Source organism: Helicoverpa armigera, chromosome 6, assembly GCF_030705265.1.
Source record: "Helicoverpa armigera isolate CAAS_96S chromosome 6, ASM3070526v1, whole genome shotgun sequence".
Lineage (NCBI taxonomy): Eukaryota > Metazoa > Arthropoda > Insecta > Lepidoptera > Noctuidae > Helicoverpa > Helicoverpa armigera.
In genome coordinates, this window is record NC_087125.1 from 11,131,823 (window position 1) to 11,156,220 (window position 24,398).

The 24,398-nt window shown below is 35.7% G+C and overlaps 1 protein-coding gene across 1 annotated transcript; it reads right to left on the bottom strand.

Annotated features, from left to right (window-relative positions):
- Positions 1-1,860: 1,860 nt before the first annotated feature.
- LOC110371113 (carboxy-terminal domain RNA polymerase II polypeptide A small phosphatase 1) lies at positions 1,861-24,272 on the bottom strand. The gene is made up of 5 exons (XM_049852182.2): positions 24,022-24,272; positions 23,382-23,707; positions 10,529-10,710; positions 7,916-8,069; positions 1,861-6,944 (listed from the first exon to the last, which is right to left on the bottom strand). Exons 1-5 carry the CDS (start codon positions 24,092-24,094, stop codon positions 6,786-6,788), a joined length of 894 nt encoding a protein of 297 aa, XP_049708139.1. The 5' UTR covers positions 24,095-24,272; the 3' UTR covers positions 1,861-6,785.
- Positions 24,273-24,398: the final 126 nt, after the last annotated feature.

Consider the following 24,398-nt stretch of genomic DNA (forward strand, 5'->3'; position numbering starts at 1 on the left):
TTTTTATATTATTTACCCCACCTTTTTAATAAGACTTAGCTTATATCTAACACAATTTAAGTTGCATTAAATACTCCCGCAGAATTAATTTAATTCAAAAGTATTTATTCCTAAATATTAGGCAACTAACAAATGAGTTATCTATCATACTAAAGAATTTGAGTATTGCCTGTTTTCTAGTTCATTTAGTTATTTTGAGTGCCAAAATTTTATATACGCCATTAAGCTTTAGGATATAAAACGGAGTGAGTGAACATAATTATAAAATTGAAACAGTAAAATCAGCATGGTAAATAATTTTAAAAATATAACTATGAAATCTTTATAATGAAGAACTCACTCACTTCGTTTTTCCCCATTTATCGTATGTTAGGTAATTAATTAAATATAGATTAAAAATGAACAATGCTAAGCAATAATCCAAAGGTCTGGTAGTACAAAAGAATTGTTATGTAGCAAACAAGTTGTTTCTTTTTTTGTTTAATAGAAATTTTCTGTTGCTGTGTCAAACTGTTTTTATTCTGTAGCTAGTGTGTTTAATGTTGCCAGTGAGAAAGTGTAGGTCAGGTATTTTAGCGCGAAAGAGTAAATCGTCAGCCATATTTGTTACTTGATTGCATAAGTCCACAACTTTAAAATGAAACTCTTTGGTAGAGTTGGATACAGGATCTATTTATTGACCGCTACTGTTGTTGCTTAAAAGACACGAATTATTTCCTGATGGTAAAACCACCACCATGTTTTATGTATTGGCGGTCAAATATGGAGGGTTACCTTACCATTGAAACATGACAAAGTATTTTATCAAAACAATATTATTGTAGTGTTTGAATCGAAAATCTGGATTTCAATTTAAATAGTAAGGGTCAATTCACACTGAAAGAGCAGCGGCCGGCAGCGGCCGTAATTGCAAGGGATTGAGCGTGAGCGCGGCGGGCCGCGCGGCGCCGCGCTCTTACATTTTCCGTGCTCTTACGGCCGCTGCCGGCCGCTGCTCTTTCAGTGTGAATTGACCCTAAATGTTGAATATAGAAAATAAATAGCAAAGTCTATTCCTAGAATGGTAACCTCCAAGACTTATATCATCCAAAAAGTGAGTTTCCTCTTTAAAAATATTAATGAATGTCGATTGTTGAATAGTCAAAATGATTGTTATGTGAGTGAAATTGATAAGTTAAGTACCATATCATTAATGTTACATAAATATGTTAATTACTATTTATATCTGTCCTTCGTGAAGTGTGTTTTAACATTAAAAAAATATATATTTAACATTTAATAAAATTCGCAGTAAAATACAGTTTTTCATTTCACCCGTGTCAAGATGTTCGTAAAGGGGAATTAAGACTCCATGTTGAACAATACACATAAACATGTATGGGAGTTAAAATTAAAAACACTTGTTGTTTATTAAGGCTATTTATTTCATTCCTATAAAATAACATACCAAATGTCTCTTTTGTACAACGTCATATCAAAAATGTACACCATTATATAAATTTCGTCTCAGGTAAATGTTACCTAGCTACTCTCGTGTCTCCCCCTATTATTTTCATGGCTATTATTACATAAATATAATTATAGTCCTCTCACGTGCCTAGTCTGATAGGTACAAAATGTTCACAATACCGATACGGACGCAACTTTATAAAAATACATAACACACCAGAATTACAACCGCCTTGTATTTCTATAAAACGAGTCCCCGTAATGCTGTACAATATATCTACAATATGCCAACTTCTATTTATTGTTAAAATTCATTGTTACGTGAAATTGAATCTTAAATATAAAGCTTTAAAGTCCAGAATACATTTTATGTATAATATTTTTTTTAAAGAAAGAATATTGCACTGTTTATTTTATAAGCTGGAAGTTACATCCGTTAAGCATATTCTGGGATATATTATAAAATCTTTAATACACAAGTATACACGTCTTTATGGGGAAGAGCGGTAAATTGACATAGTAACGTTTTTAAGCGAGGCTAAAAATACAACCATTCACATAAATATGCTTCATGGGAAACATAGCCACTGCATAGATATTTTGCAACAAAAATATTGCTAGGCATAAATCTTTTCACCGCCACGGATGCACCGTCAGCTTCGATCATTCGCTTTTTAAGAAATAATATTAAAAACTAAAAGACATTGAGTATTAAAATTTTATCAGGTGTCTGGGTGACAATTTCATTTGCGCAGCGAGGCGGTAAAGAGATCAATAGAGGCGTGATGTGAGGCGTTAAAATACCGTATATTTTGTAAGAAAACTACTAGAACATCGGTCCTTTGTATTCCTTCATCGTAAGTCATAATAATAATTTAGAGAGATACGCAAGCCTCGCGTAAAAAAGTTTAATACATATTTTTTACACGATACGAGGAAATCTAATATTGCATATAATTTATCAATTACATTATACATATAAATATTCCATGTAATATAAACTCGATATACCGCTCCAGGTATAGATTAAATTTTGGGGCAATCTCATATTTAAGGCAGTGACAGGTGGGTAGCTATTGTTTTCATCAAGTGTATATAAAATTCGAGAGTATTTTTACATAATTTACTTTCTAGAGGCAAGATTGATGACCGATCGACTCAAATACAAAAGATATGTGGTACAGCATAAGCACAACCTTACTTAAAGAATCGTAATAACTGACTCGTAGATTTGTTCGTAACGTTAAAACCAGCAATGTATTTTGTACTTTGTTTACAAGCAATTAAAGGTGTGTGTAATAAAATAAATTCTGCTTTGTAATTCTTGTCGCGTGATCACAATAGGTATCCATCACCTTGAAATAATAATCGTTATCTTGGGTATTGCGGAACGTAATGCGACACAAATTGCATCCATTTAAAAATAATGACCAGCTGTTCAACTTCTTACAATTCGACTTAAATATAAATGATACTCGGCCTTCACCTTACTTTATCCATGTGATAATTACCATAACCAACAACAATGGGTTGGGGATCGATAACTTATTGTTGAAATAAACTTTTTTTCAGTAAAGCCGAGTGCCACTCACATCAAATACTCATTAAAAGCACCGATAGAAACAATCTCAAACAATTACTTCAACAAATAAGCTCATTCAGAAAAATTACAAGAAAAAAACAAGTTATTGCATATACAAATACATTTCAATTTCATAAGTCCTTACACATATCAATGTTAAATTACATAAAAAATCCAAATTAATGATACAACAACGAAACAAATTCTCGCTATAATGTTAGACATAAAGTATTACTTTTATTATTTTATACCCATTATTAAAAATACGATATTTATTAATAGCAAAATATCAATCGAATTTTATTGCATGCATTTTTAAATAAACGTTAACAATTATTCTCCTAAATAACATTGTTGGACGATAAAAAAATACGATAATATTAAAATCGATAGTAAGTTTTAAATAAGATGGTCACAGGGAGGTGGTTCCTATCAAGCTAAATACATTTATAAGAAAACGCGTCATTTAAAACAACAGAATGCTTAAGTCTATAGAAATCAACGTATATATTACTATAACATCCTACGTCTATGTTAATGCTTACAAATAAATGCTGTCTACGTGGGTCTATGGTGACGTCGTGACGACTGACGATGTTTTGTGTTTATCATTGTAATCCACATGGCGAACAATGTAAAGCCGCGTCCACATTTATGAAAAATGTCGTACAAATCAGTCGCAGGAGCATTTAGAACGTTAAAATTTGCATTTACTTATCAAATGTAGGTTTTAGACTAAATCGTTTTCAATAATGTGCACACAGCCTAAACGGGCGCACATTTAGTACAATCTAATTACATTTTTTATGTCAAAAACATGATCGATCATCACTAGATTTCTATCAAAACAGTCCATTTATAACCATTTATAATAAACTGAAATATTTCACTAATGAACCTCGAATGTGTTTCCCGCCTTAAAACCTGTCAAGCATAGAATGTGCGTCCGTTATTTCAAATAGTGGAAGTTTTTACGTAGTGATTGGCTTCGGAGGACTATAATTGTCTAACTTATATGGCCTCTGCAACGTGGATTACAAGCGAACAGTGAATCTGCTGATATCAAGGATACACCTAGCAATAAGCGTACATATACCTAAATGTATGTGGTATATTGTAGGCGGTTGGGGTACAGAAGAGAACGACAAGGAAGATTTGCTCGCAGTTTAGTCTTCTTGTGATATTCGTCAATATCCTTTGTGGTAATTACCTACTAACTCATCTTCGCGCTCACCCAACCACCTACTGAAATTACTGATGTCGCTACAGGCATACATACACCTGTGTGTGTAGTCACTAAATAACAAACTAACGCGTATATTAAGAGAAAAGTGATCAACTACATTGATACCTTAAAAAAAACTTCAATTTTATCAGTTAAGTTAATAAAAATCTTATTTACAAGCTCCTACAAACAATAATAGTTCGACATCAAAAGATAATACAAAAACAATGAAACCTTTTTGCTAAGCAATTAAAACAAATAAATACATGGCGTGAATATGCCAAGGAGTTTTTATTCAAAGTTCATGTTTTTGTCAACCAATCGTTTCTCAGTATGTAAATTTTTGTATACCAATTGTATAAACCGAATGTGCGTAGTTTACTTAACAGACAATAATTTCGAGCTGCTTAATCAACTAATACTGAAAGCACCATTTAGTATTACCTAATTTAATCAATTCTTACGTACGTCAGATAGAAAATTTTGAAATTTTAATGTTGCGACCGCATTTTGAAGCAAGGAGATTATACGATTATATAATTTACGATATTAAAGGTAGACGGAAATATTGAGCTTTACCGACTTGTCCCGGACGTTTCGCTTCAACGCAAAACAAATGCATTAAAACGCCGATATAAATGCTAAACTTGGACTAAAAAAAAAGGTTTCCATATCCAATAAACATTTTTGTTAATTACGTTAATAATCCCTCGTCCGTTGTACACGTTCTATGTATAATATCGCTTCATCCTCGTATGCAGTCGAAACATGACGTTGGTAATACTTGATACCGAATAATTTACCATACAAAAATATTGCCATCATAAAAATATTTCGTTAAAATTCATAGAGATATATTCATTTAAGTTTTTATTTTATTTTTTGTAAAAAATGGCATCAAATACTACAAAGCTAGATTAATACTGAGATGATGAATTTTATTATAATATTTTTAAGCACGCGTTGATTTCTACTCGTGTAGGAATTGTGACAATCACAAGCTCAAAGAAGGGTAGAATACATGTTCTTTTTTGTTCTGGCATGTTATAGTAGACTTCATAATATCGATATGACCATAGTTAGTTATATTTTTGTCAGTGACGTCACAATCTACGCAGGAGCAGAAACAACATAATGAATATGTTTAGATGCCAAGTTGATCTGATACTACGTTCACCCGTGTGTAACATACAATTAAAAGTATTTAATTCATAATTAATTATTAAAAAAACACTCATATGACACTGTCGCGATTGACTCCTTATTGTCACCAATGCAATAACTACTTAGGGGGGAGTTTACCGTAAAACAAAGGTATGTACACACTAAAGTTAATAATATGTTACATGAAATGTGGGATAATTCAATACTCCGTCTAATGTGCACAAACCTTCAAGTGACCCGTATTACTTCACTTCTTAATAATTGACACTTCACTTTCGACTAACCTTTATTCAAAAGTTCACAAATCATTACAATAATACGTAAATAAGTATTTTTACTTAGAAATTAGATACAAAATGTAAATTCATTTTTTATAAAATAATATTTTGTTGAATAAATAATTCTCATAACTCTCGATATTCTTATAAAATAATTAATTATAATCCTATGTATTAACGTTATTAAGAGTACGAATGTAACACGAGTCACGGCGAGTGCGACGCTGTTCACCTTAAGTGCTATTGTTCTGCCACGAGCGAATCTCTTACAATTCAATTGTTTATCATATATTATATAAATGTATGTACATTAACCATTAACTCTAACCATGATTCAAGCGGCGACCATCATTATTACTCTCTTATAAAAATATTTACACATTTCACTAGTGCTGGATACTAATGCTTAAATTCCAGTCGAATTTTAGAATTCGTGATTATGTTACAAGTCTATCAATTTATAGTTAAACATCCATATTTATGTAGTCAAAGTCGAAGGCAAATCATAGAGATGCGACCTGTCCTAGGTATTTATCGATTCCTATCAATTCTGACAAAACACCAGAAATGAGCGATACATAATAAACTGCAACCACGAAGGTAAACATATCCTAACTTATCTGTATTTGATCCCAAGCACGATATAAGTTGTCGAATAGTTATGAAAATGAAATCAATGAACGACGATTGCATTTTAAAAATACACGTTAAACATTACGTTAGTCAGCCCGAGAAATATCGATAGAATTACGTCCAAATATATACGAACACTTCGTTTGCAAGCTCACCAGAGAGTGGAAATGTTAAATAAAGAATTATCATCACAAATCCATCATACAGACCACTTACGCACTAAGAAATACCTAAAATGTAAAATAGGTAGAAATAATGTCCTCACTATCCAGAAGGCAAAATTGGCACTTAAGACGAAGTTCGCTCCTTTCTTGATGAGTGTTTGGAGGAAGGTGGCGGCGGACGCCGGGCGGGGCCCCGCACACAGGGCCCCGGGGGCCCGGCGCGGGGCCCGGGGCGCGGCCAGGCCGCAGGGGGCCCGGCGCGGGGCCCCGCAGGGGTGGCGGGCGCCGCGCTATGTGCCGGGCGAGCTGTGTGCCGTCGGGTTGTACGGGTGGTTCGAGTTCCGCAACACTGTGTATACACTGTCCACCTTTGCGAGTTTCTCGAAAAACGGTATCAAGTCCAAAAGTTCTGAATCTGTCATGTCGTCGAACCATGACGCGACAGGTACCTGAAACGATACAATCCAGTTAGTTACAGATTCCACAGATAAGATAATCCTTTGTTTAAAATAGTATCTCGATACCTGCATTTGTCATGCAAATGGTGTTGATTACTCATGAATAACATTAGTCATACAGAACTATGGAAATATTTCAAATGAAAAAGTTTATTAACAAAACCCCAATATGGTAAATACATTTTAAAACTATAGTTTCATTTCTTTGAACCAAAGAACAATTGCCTAACTTCTTGCAATTATTTCAATAAATTGCAATAAATAAACTTGCAATTATGTACCAATACCAACAACAATAATTCATGCACAATATGTAACGAGTAAAAAAACCTATTGGAAATTAATGTATATGAGCTTACGATGATGAGCGTATGATGTCAGGTCATAAATGAATTTAATTATCAGACTTACTGAGAAATTAATTAATTATCTGTTATGATTATGACATAATTACTATTTATAACAGTTTCAATCCATTGACACATTTAAGGCTACATTTCCACAAAAGCGGATACAATTTTATTTTCACCAAGATAAAGAGAGATAAAGAGATTTTGGACTGATAGCAAAGTCCGAAAAGATCGAATGAATAATTATGTTTATTTATTATTTTTACTGCAATTTTTATTGTATAAATATTTCCTGCACCCGGATAAAAAACCTATAGCCTTTGTCACCGGGTACAAATAGCTACCCAATAGGGAAATAATTTTACAAAATAATCAGTTCAGTTATTTCGAGCCACGAGCTCGGAGCCTTGAGATTTACAGCCCCTTCATAGACAAGCACTGCTACAATCATCTGACCTAGATGCTCTGTGGCCAATGTTGATGATGAGATTTACAGCGGCTTTCAATAACCGATATGACTTATATGGAGCTAATATCAAAATTCAATCTCTAATCGCAAAACAACAGATAGATCGGTTATATAGAACTCCACAAATACACTAGCATACTCACAGCATTATCCGGATGGAATATATAAGAGGCGGGCGAGTTGTCGACGATGACGACGCGCCGCAGGTCGCGCCCGAGGCTGTTCAGGTCTTTGACGTAGTTGCCGCGGTGGAACACGCAGCTGTCGCGGAATAGACGAGCGCGGAACACGCCCCATCTGGACACAAGAGAAGTCACTTTAGGATATAACTTACTATTACATATACATATTTTAAGGTTTGGATGTTTGTTCCTCAATCACCCTTTGACAGATTTTGACAGCAGTCAAAGACAAGTCATCAAAACCCATCCCACAGGATGGGAGCTTGGCAAACCATCAAACATCAGAATAACATATAGGCTACATTTTATTCTAGATTCCTAATATTAGTAATACTCTGGCTGTATGTGTATTGGTTGTAAAAAGTAATTTTTAGCTTATTGCATTCCACTGCAGTGGTGGCTTCCCTTGCTTCCTTCCATTCTTCTAAGTCAAGTGCAACCTTATGCAGTTCCTTGAATTTCTAATTTTCTGTCCATCCCTTCATCTACTTCTAGTCCTACATCGTACATCTCCATAAAAACCCAACCTATAAGTTCCTTGTTTCTTGATAACATTTTTACGTTTAATAAACCTCACTTTCAAATTAATAAAATGTGTCGGTAGAGAAATTAAAACAACTTCATAAACGTTACTTAAACACTCAACTTGACACACAACATAATAAGCAAATACCATGAATGTAACGAGCTAATTAGCTTAAAGTATTATAACACTAACAACATAAAAAGATTTAATTCAAACGGCTCTATAATCGCGTACATTACTCGAGTTCACACGCAACGCGCTCACGCATTCTATCATTTTCTAATTACACAATTTAATTATATGGCTTGTAACGTTTAGAGTTAACCAATTAACATAATTGAATTATCTTTAGCGCAACTATGTGCATACGTGCTGCAACCTAGCATAAGTATGAAGTCAGTAAGTGCATGGTCAGCTGTTTTTCCACTGATGAAAAATAATCAATACTCAATTCTTTATTTGCGTTCCATATGTTAAATAAATACAGGTAGTATTTTTATAAAGTTGAAACAATATGGACCCGGTAGGGCACAGCATAAAGAGGTTGCAGTACATATCTGGAGAAAACAAATGCTGTTTGCTACGTTACGCTTTTGGGATGGCATTACAGGACTTTAGTTTAAGCCTATTTAAAGTCTACATTGAAAATAGATTTTCTATCAGAAAATAGATCCCACGTGAAACTTCAAAATTAATTTGGCAACAAAGTACTAGCGAGCTCAGTACAGTAAGTTCGCTACATATTTTGGCCGCGACCTCTAACTACTACATATTAGACTGCACACGAAGTACAGTTGGCCCAAGTTTCTCCATTGTTCTCACAGCAGGTTAATTTTGGAGTTAGGAACGCCACGTCAAGAACTGTTACCTTTTGTGAAAGCATAACTATTTAATTAAAAGAGAAAATCTACAAAACCGCATAGCAATTGTTCATAGATTCAACAATTTCATAGTCTCATAAAATTGGTAAGATACATATGTGATTTATTTTTATTTCACAAAAGGAAAAGCCTCGGGTGCCTCGACCACTTTTAATATTAGTTTTCCTGATGACCCAGTAATGTCATGAACACACGTTTTCTCTAGTCTTTATTTATTGAAAGTCTATTGAGCTAGGAGACAAAAGGTGTAATAGAGACATTTGTTCATCCCTGCCCTGCTAGAAACAATCTTCAGATAAGTAACAATCGGATAACATAACAATTAAATTTTTTCCCTCCCATATACATCCCGCTATCGATTATACTGTAGAATCGACAGACAGTGTATTTCGACGTCACTTACCACAATGACTAATCAATCAGTTATGGGCAAACACTACTTTTTCCCGGAGCTGTTAAGGCGAGGAAGTGGTCAACAATAATTCCATAACCGGCACGCGCATCTAAGGCGCCAAAAGGGGTCGGAGCGTCTGAGCGGGGCGAGGATAACAATACGCGCGCTAGCTTATAACTAAAAGTCGTAAGCGACAAAATGGTTTTGTAATTTTAATATTTAGAAATGATAATTTAATAAAAATTCCTACTACAATTTTAAAGAGTATGTATATACTCAACTACTAAAAAAGTTAAGAGGCTTAAATCGGTCCCGTTTGCCCATAATATGTGAATCCCTTTTTAAAAAGAGGTATGTTTGATATATTTTTCTCTGTTATAAAAGTTACCTAATCATGTTTCTACAACAAACAAAATAAGGTTTATATCATGAACTTTCAGGTAACCAAGTTGTATTTTGATCCGTTTTGTATTTACTGAGAAAAATTGACATCCTTGGCGCCAAAAATTCCAATTCGTCCTCTTAATTTGCAACATTTTGAACAAATGTAAGAACCTACTTCGGAACTACCGAAATCTGCTTGCTTTATTACTGCTGGTTAATCGGCGCTGAAATTTCATTCTGTTAAAGCTGCCACCCATGTCCAATTTTTTGTAGGAGAAAAATAGAATACACTACAACCCAACGGACACGTCCTACAAAAAATCGGTCCTACTATCTATCCTACATAAAATCTAACGTGGGCAGCAATTCTTAGTACAATCAACACTCACCTGTCCAAAAGGTCAGCCACGGGGTCGGCGTATTTAGCGAGCGACGCGGTGAAGAGCACGCACTCGTAAAGTTCGCCGCAGCGTCGCAGGAACTCGTCCACATGCGGTCGCTTCAGGACGTACACTTGGTGGACCGCGCCGTCGATCTCGACAGGCACCACGAAGTCTGCGTTGTTTATCGGCTGGAAAGAAAGAAAAGGTTTTTCATGATACTGTTTTTCGTTGAGATGTGGAGATGTTGTTGGAAAAACCTAAAAGTATACCTAATTATTTTTCAGCTTGAGTATATACTCATATGAAAGCTCTCCAATTTTATTTTAGTGTTATGGAAGATATTTATGATATTGTATGAAGCTATCATCCCTCAGTTATATGAGGTACCTCATCTACCTCTAACTACGTAAAAATCACGATGTCCCTTGATGGTAATAAAACCAGCAGTACCATCACAAAAAAAGACGTTATTATGTACAAAAATCAAAAAGGGCAAACCAAAACAGGTAATTCTAACATTTATTGCCTTTAATTAAAAATCTTCCATAAAACAAAGGACCGACCCATCTGATATCAATTTTTTGTTCAAATTGCAATAATAAACATCACGTGTTCTCAACAGTTAAATTCTAATTTGCGGCAAACACTTGTATCAAAAAATCCATAAGAATAAGAAATTAAATAAATATATTCTTTATATCGCTACGGCTATATTTGTTAAATAAAAACATAACCCTTCTCAGCAGTCGGGTTAAAATATAAAGAGTGCCATGTAATAACGAAGAGTCATTAATACACTTATGATTAGGGCATGCAATTTCGGTAAAACAAAAATTACCGGTAAAAATACGGTAATAAAAATATTTTTACCGGTAAACCGGTAAAACGGTAATTTTTGTAATTTTTTTAAAATGGTAAATAATAAAGCAAAAACTAAATAAATATGCAAAGTATAAGGTGGTAAACGTTTTTTGTGACGTGGGCCGTAACAAAAAACATGTCAGTACCATCCGTACGCGATGTCGCCGACAAAATGCAAGAGAAACGGCTGCGATGGTACGGACATGTAAAAAGGAGTGACACCTGAGGACATCGGTAGTGTGAATGTGATACTCAATCTCAATATACCCGGCCAAAGGCGCAAAGGCAGGCCGAAACCATGGTGGTTGAGTGTCGTAATGAAAATCTGCGAACCCGAAGAGGAAGATGTCTCTTCAGGAGGATAGAGCGAAGTGGAAGATGGAAGATACGGAAAGCCGACCCCGTCACAAGACGGGATAAACGCTAAGAATTACCGTAAAAAAAAAAAAATTCATTGAAGTGAAAGCCCTTTTTTATGCTAAATCATCAAATGACACTCTTTCTGTCTAAAACCCAGGTTTTTAAGTAGGCGTTTTATGGACCAGGGTCGCGGTAACTCTTTCGAACAAGCCCGCGGCCCCGGCAGGCCTTGGCCCTGCTGGGCCCCGCTGGGTTTGCTGACATCTCCCTGAGGAGCGCGTGGAAGAACGCGCGCCGCTGACACGGGTCTGTTGTCTATGCAGACGGTGGAACGATGAGCCACTCAAACTCACCGCCCATAGACCGACGCCTACGGTGGCCGGGAGTCGTCTCTCGACCCTTGGCGCCCGTGGTGTGTTTCTGGTCCACTACAGCGGCTGGGATGAGCGGTGCTAGTCGCAGGCGCTCTACCGTCTCCTTCTCGAGCATGACTGTTTCGCAGAAGGAGGCGACGGCTTCCCATTCCCTCTAGCTCCGGACCATGGCTTAAACCAGGGAAGGATGCGAAAGGTCGCCGCTGCCTATTGCCTCGACGACAACACGGCGGTACCCTTCCCAGGCAGTGCACACCTGGACTGTGTGCTCCACCGTGTCATAGAGCTGTCCGCATAGTGGTGAAGTAAAATCTCTTGCTCAGTAAGGTCATAGAGTAGGTAAAATAAGCATTAGCTGCATTTGTACCTAGTATGAGCGGACAGCTATGAGGAAAAACAGAATAACCGAATGAATACAATTTGTTTAGATTTTATAAATTAAGATAAGAAAGAAGATTTGTATCTAACCTAGAGATAGTTAAGGACACACAAGTTTACTTTCTTACTTACAATACGTAATGTATGCAACATTACATTATATTCAGGCTACATAACAAAGATTTGACGTTAAATGAACAATTGCTATATTTTATCAGAAAAACGTAAAAACCGGTAAATTACCGGTTTCATATTATTTTTACCGGTAATTTAAAACTCGCAAAAATGGGCGATTTACCGGTAAAAACGGAACCGGTTAACCGGTATTGCATGCCCTACTTATGATCTGACATTACTGATATCCATTTTACCCTAAAACTATTTCAATGTTGACCTTTACCGATACCCAAATTCATTATTAATCACTGGAAATTAGAAATAGAATATACTTGACATAACACGCAATACATTAATTATTAAACATTATGAAAAACTTACGAATTATTTTAACAAAGTCAAAAAAATACTTAGTATCGATAACGCGGTAATTGATTCACAAATGCTTGCAAATAATCTTCCTGTTGGTCAAAGAGGTTAAAGACTAATGAGTAACGCGAAAAAAGGTAAGTATATTATACAATCATTAACAAATAGGAAACGAAACCATACAAAAATATTTGCTTAGCCAAAAACAATTTGCAGACAGCTAGCAAATGCGATTACGTAAATGACCAAGCTTTGCTAAATATTAAGCAAGGATACTTTTAAAGCGACAACTGACTGACAGGCTAATCATGAAACTTTAGATTTTTAATCTGGTTACAACATGAGCATGTAACTTATATGGTAACAACGATTTCATTCAAGCTTTCTTCGTCTCAAATATCAAAAGACACCGATTTCGATTCGTATTGAGTACCTTTATGATTAGAGTATTCAAGCATTAAACAAATATGCTTTTGTTTTGACAGACAGAGGATATTGTTGTGGCCGATAAATGATGTACCAGACCTAGTTAACCAGAATTGATAAGCGTGAGCTTAACAGTAATACAGTTTTAAATACAGAGGCTTTACGGGGAAGGGAAGAAATAACAGTTGTTTCATTGAGTTTGATAACTAAGAAGAAATCGGTCTTTTATAGACACATGACCTTATTTGCCAGTTTGATAGTACATGTACATAAATAGTAGGTTCAACAGTCATGTTTCTGAGCCCTGCATAAAACCCCAAACAACTCGGCATATCAAGAACGCGTAAAATAACTGGTTCTTCATTTGCTAATTAGCGCACGACATAATCCTCAGAGCAAAACGAACCAAAAGGTCTCACGAAAATTTTATATGAAAACGCAAAATAATGCTACATCACTTATTCATTATACACTTTAATGATTTCTTTTTGTACGAGGTAGCAAAGCTAAATCCATTGTTAAGTATAAAAAGAAAATACACAATGGTGCTCATAGAACCATTAATTTTACTGTATGTTGTTTCCAAGCTTCGACCTACAAGGGATATTTGTGTACCAATACAAGTGTATACGTGACAAAACGTAATTTAACTTAGCAGGCCTTTATGACGTGTTCGTATGAAACAGTTGAAACAAGCCTTTGATATCACCCGTTGAACAAAACGAACATAGAGAACATACACCACTAAATCTTATCAGGTTTAAACAAAGCTAATTAAGGCCCGAGGGGGTTAGACAGATAGGGACGTCACTAACACTGGGAAATACGCTATTGCTCATACCACGCATAAAGCAAATAACATCGTAAGTTTATACAATGAAGATATAAACAGTAATATTAATTGGTAATTTGCATAAACCTAATACGCAGTAAGGTAGAGGTCGCATGTGATTTGCGTGAGGCGAGGCAACTTCGTGTAAATTATATCGCGTCCAAGAAAGCTCCAAGGAAAAAAGTATACTAATTGTGCTTTATTTATAAACAGTTTATACGGGCCGCTATAAAAAGTGACTGTTGTTTATTTCTATACGCTTCTTAGAAACTATTACATATTTTTTTACTAGAAACGTGTGCCTAAAAGGCGTAATTAAAGGTGATATTGAACATACCATAAATTCCAACATACGTCGTCTAATATTTACAAGGTAATAGAATAACCTATCGCAGCTAAAAACCAGTTGGTCTATCGAATATAGAGGTGATCTTGGTAAATTGCTCAATCAGATACTTAAACACTCCGTTGACAATGATTACTTCATCAAAGCGTTTGTCCTTTCGATTGCCCACTTTATCCTGCTATGGTATCTAGATAAAGAAGAACAAAGACTGATTTAATATCAAAATGTTTGCATTATCAACTTACAGTTATAAAGTTGTTATTCTTCCATCAAACTTCAGTGCCACAAAAAAACCATAGTAAAGGGTCTGAATCCAAAAATAAACTTGATTACAATCAAGCCGAAAAACTTATTAGAGGCCAAGATTCACGTGCTCAAATTATACCTAACATCATTAGCTACTGGCGAAGTTTTCAATACTAAAAGAACTGGCGTAATGACCCCGCCTGCGCTGGTGATCTCACGGCCGAGTCATAACATAAACCTAAATTATGATCCTCCCGAGCACGTAATATTACCAGACCAACAGTGTGACGTTTACCATAACTTGTAAGATAAATTATTTCTGTAACATACATACCAAACGCATATAACTCACTAAAACAATGGGGAAGTGTGATATGTTGGCTAAATATGTATCCGCTTATTTGTAACTTGGGTGAGGAAGCAAAAAAATCTAGGATCCTCTCTTTTTGCATAGAATTTTCAAATCTAAGTACATAGTTTCATTCTTGGATCCTGTTGAGTCCTCAAAGAGCATTTTACAAGTCCCTTGGCATAAATAAGGTGGAATTCACATTGTTATATTGCCAATTTTTCGTTCCAACACTTTTATTGTTCACGCTACATAAAGCAGCCGTAGGTTTATCTGGGCGTTGTCATTTAGGTTTGCGGTTTTCGCAGTCCATACTTTAAATCTTTTAATTCTTTGAGCAAGCTGCTTCTTGGTATCTTGGCACCGATATCTTTAATTAATTTCCTTTCAAATAAATCAGTCCGACATCATTTATAATCCGATACGTCAAAACTTTACCAGTCCTTTGTCTTCTTTATCAATTACATAATGTCAGTCCAAATTCAATCAATGTAGCCCAGTCGCCTTCAAGTAAATCTAGTTGGAAGGTGTGTCCTACATCCATACATTAAACAGAGACACAATTATTATTACATTTCGATTATTATTTAACCGTTACGTAGGCAATGCAGGTCAATATTCATATTAGATCCGTACGGTATTAACTGTAGTAAAATTACGGCAGTAAGGTTGTTTGGCAACAGTCGTTCTACGTAAACTGGATATTTAAACTAGATTTGGTTGCCAAATAAGTAATTAACTGTATTTTTAGATCATATTTAAGCGCAGATAAATTCATTTGCTTCAAAAATTTGTAAATCATATGTTTGAAATAAAGTCCAATGTTTGCGTCACTTCTGTTTACATCAGATGGCATAAATTACATACGTACTGAAACAAAAAAATGCCTGCTCTTAGCTAAGAGATACGGAGCCACACAGAGGCAAAAATATCAACAGCATAGGTACCTACTACTTTGGCAACAACGCTATTGGGTTTATCATTTATCATCTTCACACCAATGCTCTAAAGCTAACAGAAAAACAAATCACATCCGTAACAATGAAGTTGAAAGAGTACACGCTGCCCTTCAAAATGTTTCAAGGTTTCACATTGAGCTATCAGTTAGACATTGTGGATGAGAATTGATTCCCGATTGTGTGGCCAAACATATCCAAGGCCAGAGCCTTGACACGGCCGAACTAACCAAAAGCGAACTTACAATAGCAGCTAACATATGGCAGGGAACACAAATCGTGCTAACAATACAACATTTGCGGTTTTATTAACTGCTTTATCACTTAGCAAGTTCGGCCTTGTAGACCTCACGACAAATCTTGGACTGTGTGAGCCTAAAAGATTAGCTAAAGAATCTGAGCGTGATATTTCACTTATGAAGATTAGCCGTTCGGATTAGGTCAAATATTGCGGGAGCTACGTACTTTTATTGCTAAGTAAATAAAACACCGTATTGACCAAACATCCCGGTTGATTATGTTTGCGTTCAATCAAGTTTTTGTAGAAATATACAGTGTTGTACCGAAAGCATCGCCACTCGTTTAGCTAGAAAAAGACGACTTAAAACTTTCTACATTAACTCTGATCTGGATTATAAAGTGATTAAAACTTGGTATTATTTCGATCCATCAAGACAGCATTTCTACGCAACTGCACGTAACAGCGAATGCTCCATTAGGGATCGGAAGTGAAGGGTGTCGGTCACCTCATTTTCTATACCACGACGGCGTACACAGCACACTTATCTACAGACAAAGTCGCCAGCCCGAGTAGTAAGCGTATGCACGATTACATTTTTGCTTATTATAGCCCCAAGTTTAGTTATAAACGCTCATAGAAACGCCTGGACGGCATGCGAAATGTACCAATCAATCTATTTACGTAGGAGTCAAAGTTCAGTGCACACCCTACCCGGGTAACGTTAAATATAGTCCAGTCATTTCTATAGAGCAAAAATTCTGTTAATAGAATCTCTATACTCATCCACATTATCTCATCACTGATTTATAGATCCATGTATGTTTTCTATCTTAGACATATCATATACCGTCTGGTGGTCTATGGCATGATGTTATTTTCTTAATAGGACATCCGGATTTAATTCATTTTCACAAATGGTAGTGTTCGATGAAAATGATGAGTGGACAACAGAATATAAATCACTCATTAAAACTTGATGGAAGTATTCAACAGCTTCTATGAATGACAGAGATAATACAAAAATTATCGAGAAAGAAATTGGGTCATCACGAAATGAATATACAATGACTACGTGATTACCAACTGAGTTCCAATAATAAAAAAACTTATAAAACAAATTGCCAAAATAATATCACGCAAACAACACATAGATATAATTTCAAAAGTCGATTAGACGTAGACTGCTCAATAATTTTAGGAATTCGTCGTGTCAAGAGGTACTTTACGAACAAATTGTTATGACAAAAAGCTGAACCGTGAACAAAAAATAAAGCAATACGATATTGAAGGAATGATACTTCAAACCTTACAGACTCTTGGTGACCAAATAAAGATAAAATATTCGATCGATCGACAAATTCTGTTGAACGAGGATCATATTACAAGACTTTCGTGAATCGGATTGCTGTCTACGCTGCAATTTTGAGCGAGCATACCATCAAGCAAAGCTATCAAGTCTTGCTCAAATAACGACGTATTGAGAAATTGGTTATCATTTGGAAATAAGTACTCGAATATCTTCAGCGAATGTTCATGATTATTGGTTCATAAGAATCCGATCAGTAAAGCTTCATATTGCTATTTTATATGGATGAATGTCAATAAAATTGGAAGCGACCCCGAAATTGTAGACGAACGCATTAAGGTGGTAAAAAGGGTGGTCTCATATTCGGAAATCGATTTCAGGAACACATATAAACGCCCTGTAGCCGGTGTTAACCGATGCAGTACCTGTGTTTGTTATGAAAATAGTATCTAAACTAATTGCGTCAAACACGGTCAGAGCTACATCGTCAGTACCTGAGCAGGTTGCAGGAAGTATTTTTAGTGGCGCGCGTACATTTCAAAGGCTTCCACGGCTACCTACCACGATGAAATGTATATAATTTCGAAGAAATTGTACCTTTTCTGTTTTATTTCATCACTGCCTTCTACATATTCCGTGCGATCCTACACAGATAGGAGTTATTTTTGGATTAGTATATTTTATTTAGGGGGATAATATCTATGATTGATTATTATTGCAGTGATAGAAGACCAGCGGTTTTTCAGTAGTAGATTTATGTGTAAACATATTCAATGTAATGCTTTTCCCTCAGACTGGCATGGGATCAATGCTATCTATTTTGATATTCAATCATAACAATGTCACACGCATTACATGACACATTTATAACGAGTTTTCCTGTACATTTGCATCAATCATGGAATAGATCGATACAAAGTATTTTCCTATATATCGAACAGCGCGTGTAGTCAAAGTATGTAACGACAATAGATGGGTGTGGGTGTACATCCAATCGGAAGTTAGAAACCGACCCATTGAACTATTGTGATCTACCCACCCAATGTTTATGGACGCCAAGTGGCTTTCAATGCAATTTGATGTACCTTTAAGACACGTTTACTGGCAATTAATGGACGGTAATGACATACTTGCATATTAAATTCATTGCAGCATCTTTATTGTTGTAAAATTATTCCAAAAGGTCATCCTGTATTAATATATTGATGATGACTTGACGAGTAACATTTAGAGATCTTCTCAACCTGCTGCGATTTTATCTTCGCACCATAATGATAAATTCATTTCTAACAGTTAAACAATATTTTGCTCAATCAAATTCTATTATACAATGTTTTATTATTTCACACATACACAATGCCTTTAAACAAAGTGCATTTCATTCTTCGATTACAAAATATGACAAGGAGCGTCGATAGAACGCGTTCTCAATATTCTAATAACATTGTCGTAACCGATACATTGCAGTCATTTCGACTTAATGTAACATTCAATCGGCAGTGATGACAGTTTTTTACCACGCACCTCGATATTGGCAAAGCTTCAAATTAAATCACGTCTCAAAGTGAAATGGAACCGACTTTCACATTATCTCAAAACTGTTTTACAATATTAATCTCACAATTTCCCGTTTCGCTGCGAGCCCTTGGACGGCAACACGCTCTAGTTCCCAAACTGAAATGTTAAAAAGAGCAAGTCTTTTGGAACGGGAACAAACCGGTCAAATGCGAATCAACTCACGTGGTACACATTCCTGACCGATGTAATTATTTGGGATACTGGCTGCTGAAAACATAAAACGCATGTTTTTACTGGCTGTTGATTTCACTTGGCGGTTGTAATTGAGTTTTAGGGCCGTCGCCATTATAGAGTTCGGATCGCGTCAGCGGCGCACTCAATTGCCATTTCAATTTCTGAGTAACTACGTCTAAACAATCGGTGTTAGTCAATGGGTTGCCCCGCCATAAGTAAACCTCTTGGCATTCTTATATTTGCGGAGACTGAGAAGTTGCTTGCTCACAATCATTGTGCCCAGTCACAAGTACGCACTCGACACGAATTTGTTGACCATATTACACAACCAACATCGTGACGAATACGGGAAAACAGGGACGTTAAAAGCGAACCACAAAGCCATTAACAAACCAACAGCAAATTGATGACACACGCATCTATTGACTTGTTTAGCTGCTGATACCAAGTGGATAAGACCTTTTTTGGCTCAGTATTTGAAAGAGGAAGCCACAAAACAATCGGTTCCGATACAAAATTTATCGCTACCTGAGTTATCACCATTTCCTTTGCGCAACCTGCCTATAATACACGTGCTGATTAGCACGGCACTTGTAACATTCCCAATATGGGAGAACAAGGATGCGCTAAGGCGTTTTGAATAAGGGCAAGCTACAGATTAGAACACCCAATATGCGTCACGCAGATTCCATTTCCCACACTATTACGTACTACAGAACCTGTAACTGGCAGATTTACGTCAGTTAATATTGGGAACTGAAAACACTACGTACATTTTACTCTGTTGCAGACTTTATCCAAACAATACCGATTTCAGCAGCGGAATACAGAAACAAACAATGTGTTTGTTTCCATTAGCAATTCGGCAGAGTATAATGCTTTGATGAACCTTGACTAATGTGGCTCGAACGTAATCAGATCAACATTACTCAGACAAATTGGTCAAAAGATACTCATATTATGTATTAACATTTTGGTTGGAACTTGTAATAGTGTCGTAATTGGATGACGTGACTACGTTAACCAATTATTTAATTCGTTCATTACGTCGTCTTGCCGAGTTTACACGCTAATTTCCTGAAGGTTATTATGCAAACTTGGTATGTATCGTAGGCGCAGCTGTGAACTGCCCTTGGTGTAAGATAATGACATCATAAAATATCTCGTCTCGTCTCGGAAGTCGTCAGGTGTCGCCAATATGGAGGTTCGGTTTTTATTGCAAGTTGGGTACTTAAACGGTGGCGCGGTGGCGCGTCACGCGAAGTTGTTAGCTTCCCCCGTCACGAATCTCAGATTGGTTAGTGTTCAGTTTTGCACGCCAAATTTATTTTACAGCCAACATGATTATTTTTATTGCTTACGTTACTAGTAAATCTTCACTAAGCGCTCTGTAATTTAATTAATATTTATTTCAAGAATGGATCTAAAACGGTTTTATTAGAGTATACAAAGATAGAAACTTCCGTCTTGTTATCTTGTACAGCAAAACTGATAAATAGTTGCATAAGTAATTCTGTTGATCTTGTAAATAGAATAAATATCAACATATTTACATTGTACACAGAGTACAATAGCATGCATGTAAGTTTGTTTGTAATCCTTGTGTATGAACGCTATATTAACATCGAGCATGATCCACATGATAAATATTCCATGGCAAATTCACACCCAATTAAGATAGAAAAATCAAAACAATACAGGTACAACAATAATAATCCGATGCACCAACTCCCAAGGTTATCAAAACATGATATGAATGAATTAGGTGTGATAAAAGATACATTATCTGAAATTCGAAACGAGAAACGTGATAAAGTAATGATAAATATTTATATCAACAAGATATTGCTAAAGATATGAGTTTGAACTGTTCGAAACAAAGCAATGTTATATTGACGAGTGCTGCTTTACTACTTATGGCTGAAATGATATCACTCAAGTGAATCTGAAGTGATTGGTAGACACGTGAGGCTAAACTAGTTAGCGCAAAAACTATGTAAAATAACATTCTTATCACCAACGACGATTTTACGTTTTCATGAATAAGCATTTATGCTAACAACTAATGTCATTGATTACTCCAAAATCAATGTTTTTAGCCGTGATTCGGATGAATTATTTTGTATCAAATTGAGCGATTAATTAAAACAAATCAATTAAAAAGCTTGTGAATATCAAACGAAGCGTCAATACTGCATTATTTTAGAATAGTAAAAAGTAGGCCAGGGAACAGGTTTTATGACGATTGTCCGAACGTTTGTCGTTGGCGGGCAAACCATGGCCGATTTTGGTGTGAAAACTTTCACTGACTTATAATAAAAATGGCATTGTGTCGAGTTATATCAAGCGGCAAAACTTTACTTAATAATGTTTTGACGATAGCGCGATATTTTCCTGTTTATCCAATCTGTAGTACTATAGTATATAACGTTACTTTATTTAATGTGTAACAAAATGGTATTTAACAAAAATTGCACTGATAACAGAAAAAAGGTAAAGGCTGTGAGGTTTAGATATAGTGTGGCAAAAATAATTGAACTTCCTGTTTATAAGATAACACCATTAAAATATTGTTACAATTTGATAAAGTTTGTGGGTATGTGTAATTGTTCTATACATTTTTAGTTCTAATATATCATACACAATGACTCTTAACAGAATATTTAAGAAATATTTTTGTTTTAATTTCTTAACTACTCAAAATTCTTAAATCCATCCGTTTAAGAATTTTGAGTAGTTACTTACTGAGAATAGTTGAATGAACTTATTTAAGAAGACTTTTGTACCTGAAGTTTTTTAAATGAACACAGGTGTTTTCTTATATTAAAAATAATTTAAATTACCTGATCTATTGTACTGATATAAAAACACATTTACACACACAATTCTTTTGACCATAATTGCAACTTTTTATAACAAATACATAGAATCGCTAGCTATAATTGGAGATATAAAAAGAGTGGAGCATTTGAGCTTGGAATTTAATCACATAATTGCTGCATTGTCCGACTGTTTAAACTACTTACATGAGTCATAGATTAGATACTTCTATGAAGATCCTACTTTAGCATTCCGAAGTTCAAAAAACTTGTGAATATGTTTTCATAAACATATCTTCTATGTTACAGATGAATCAGAATACTTAATGATACTTAAAAAGTATTTACTGTATCTTAATTGTGAAACTAGTTATATTTAATTAGGTGTTAAATATTGCTTTATCCATGCATTGGCCTCATTTTAGTAAGTGTGGCACATTAATCAAACCTCTTTGAGTGGGCCAGTAATAGAGAGGTGTAAGAAATGGCCAGTTAAAAAAAAAAGAAAATGAAGATATTTCAGAATATTCATTAGGTTGGCACTTATGATTTGCCTTCTATATTTGAGTTCACTGTCTTCTTTGTGCATTTAGGGTAATTACTGGTTACACCCATTAACCTACTCCCCATTGACTTTGTCTTACTTCTTAATACTTATTTTTCAAAGAATTAAAATCGTAATGTGCATTTTCAAACAATATGTTGTTGTTTAAATAAAATGTGGATTTATAAAAGCAATAATACAAAGATAATTTAATAGCCTAATCATAATGTTATGTTTAACGTGAAATGACATAATTATATTTTGATAAGTTCTTTTGATAAATTATGAAACACATTACTATTATGGACAAAACCGCACCATTTAGATAACAAGATAAGTGGTTTTGAGTATAATAAGCTTATTATTATTCAAAGACCAAGAATTTGACATACAACTACGATCAGAATACAGAACACAATGAATTAATTACTTTCAGAAGTGAATTGAAAACCTGTTTTTGACAAGATTTGACAACAAAGGCCACGAACGAGGCAATGTTTTAGCCTTGTTTAGTAATAATACATGATGCTCTCTGCAAGAAAATAAACAATCAAGCGTTAAGTAGAAAAACATTGGCACATACCTTGAATGAGCTGTGAACTAACGTCTCGTCAAGATCAATGACCATACACTTTTTATGCATGTCCTGATGTCTCACTGGTGGTAACAGCGGCCGGGGGGCGTGGTCCATGACCAGGAGCCCGCGCTCCTGCGGGAGCGGCGAAGCCCGGCCTTCGATGCTGTTCGCGCCATTGCTGCCGGGCGGGCCCTTGCCGCGTCCGCCGCGCCAGCAGCACAGCAGGGACCGCAGGAACCCGCCGCCTCCGCTGGACTTTTTACTTCCCATTGGGGCAGACCCCGAAACCGGCGTGACATCCCCCTCATTATGCTGCCCGCCAGGGGATGACCCTAAAACAACCATTTCTCATCAGAACACTACAACACAGTATCACACACTCGGAAGGCCCAGTGAATATCACCGGAGGAGCCGTAAGGAAAGAGAAGTTCTCAAGGTTGCCATAAATGTTATCGCGTCCACAAGATCCAATTGTTTACCTCACAGCACTAGCACGCGAAACGGAACACAAGGAATACAAAAAGTTCACTAATCCACTGATCAACATCGATCACGATCAGCAAATATTTACAAGTGGCGAGGAGGTAACACTATACGCTCTAATTTGATGCCAGTAGGTAACAGGTGTAATTCGGTTGGGATTTACCTCTGTCGGATCCATAATTGTTTAATTGCTCGTCATCCCGTGACACCTGAGTTATAATGGACGATGCGTCCATTTAAACATTTGTTTTTGGCCCTAAGACAAATGGCAACGGAGTTTTTGTAAAATTTTAACACCATAAAACTATTTTTTATCTCCCTTCTATCTTACAAAATGGCAGGCTCTGGGCAAATACCAACTTCAAATGTAGCCAACACATAAAAATCATAAAATCGTATTACTCTTTCTATCACGTATGGTTTTAGAAAGAAAGAGTGAAGTAACAATACTTTACATTTCATATTTCGTAAAGTTGCTACTTCTGTCAACAGCCAAAAATAGTTTAGCTGACGTTCAAAACCTGTATTTATAAACATTTT

What these genes read in the sequence shown, in the direction of transcription:
- LOC110371113 (XM_049852182.2), bottom strand. Translation starts at nt 24,094, where the DNA reads ATGGACGCATCGTCCATTATAACTCAGGTGTCACGGGATGACGAGCAA. An exon ending in GTGGCTGACCTTTTGGACAG is followed by an intron (nt 8,070 to 10,528) that starts GTGAGTGTTGAT and finishes TCTTGTGTCCAG; the next exon opens with ATGGGGCGTGTTCCGCGCTC. An exon ending in TATTCCATCCGGATAATGCT is followed by an intron (nt 6,945 to 7,915) that starts GTGAGTATGCTA and finishes GTATCGTTTCAG; the next exon opens with GTACCTGTCGCGTCATGGTT.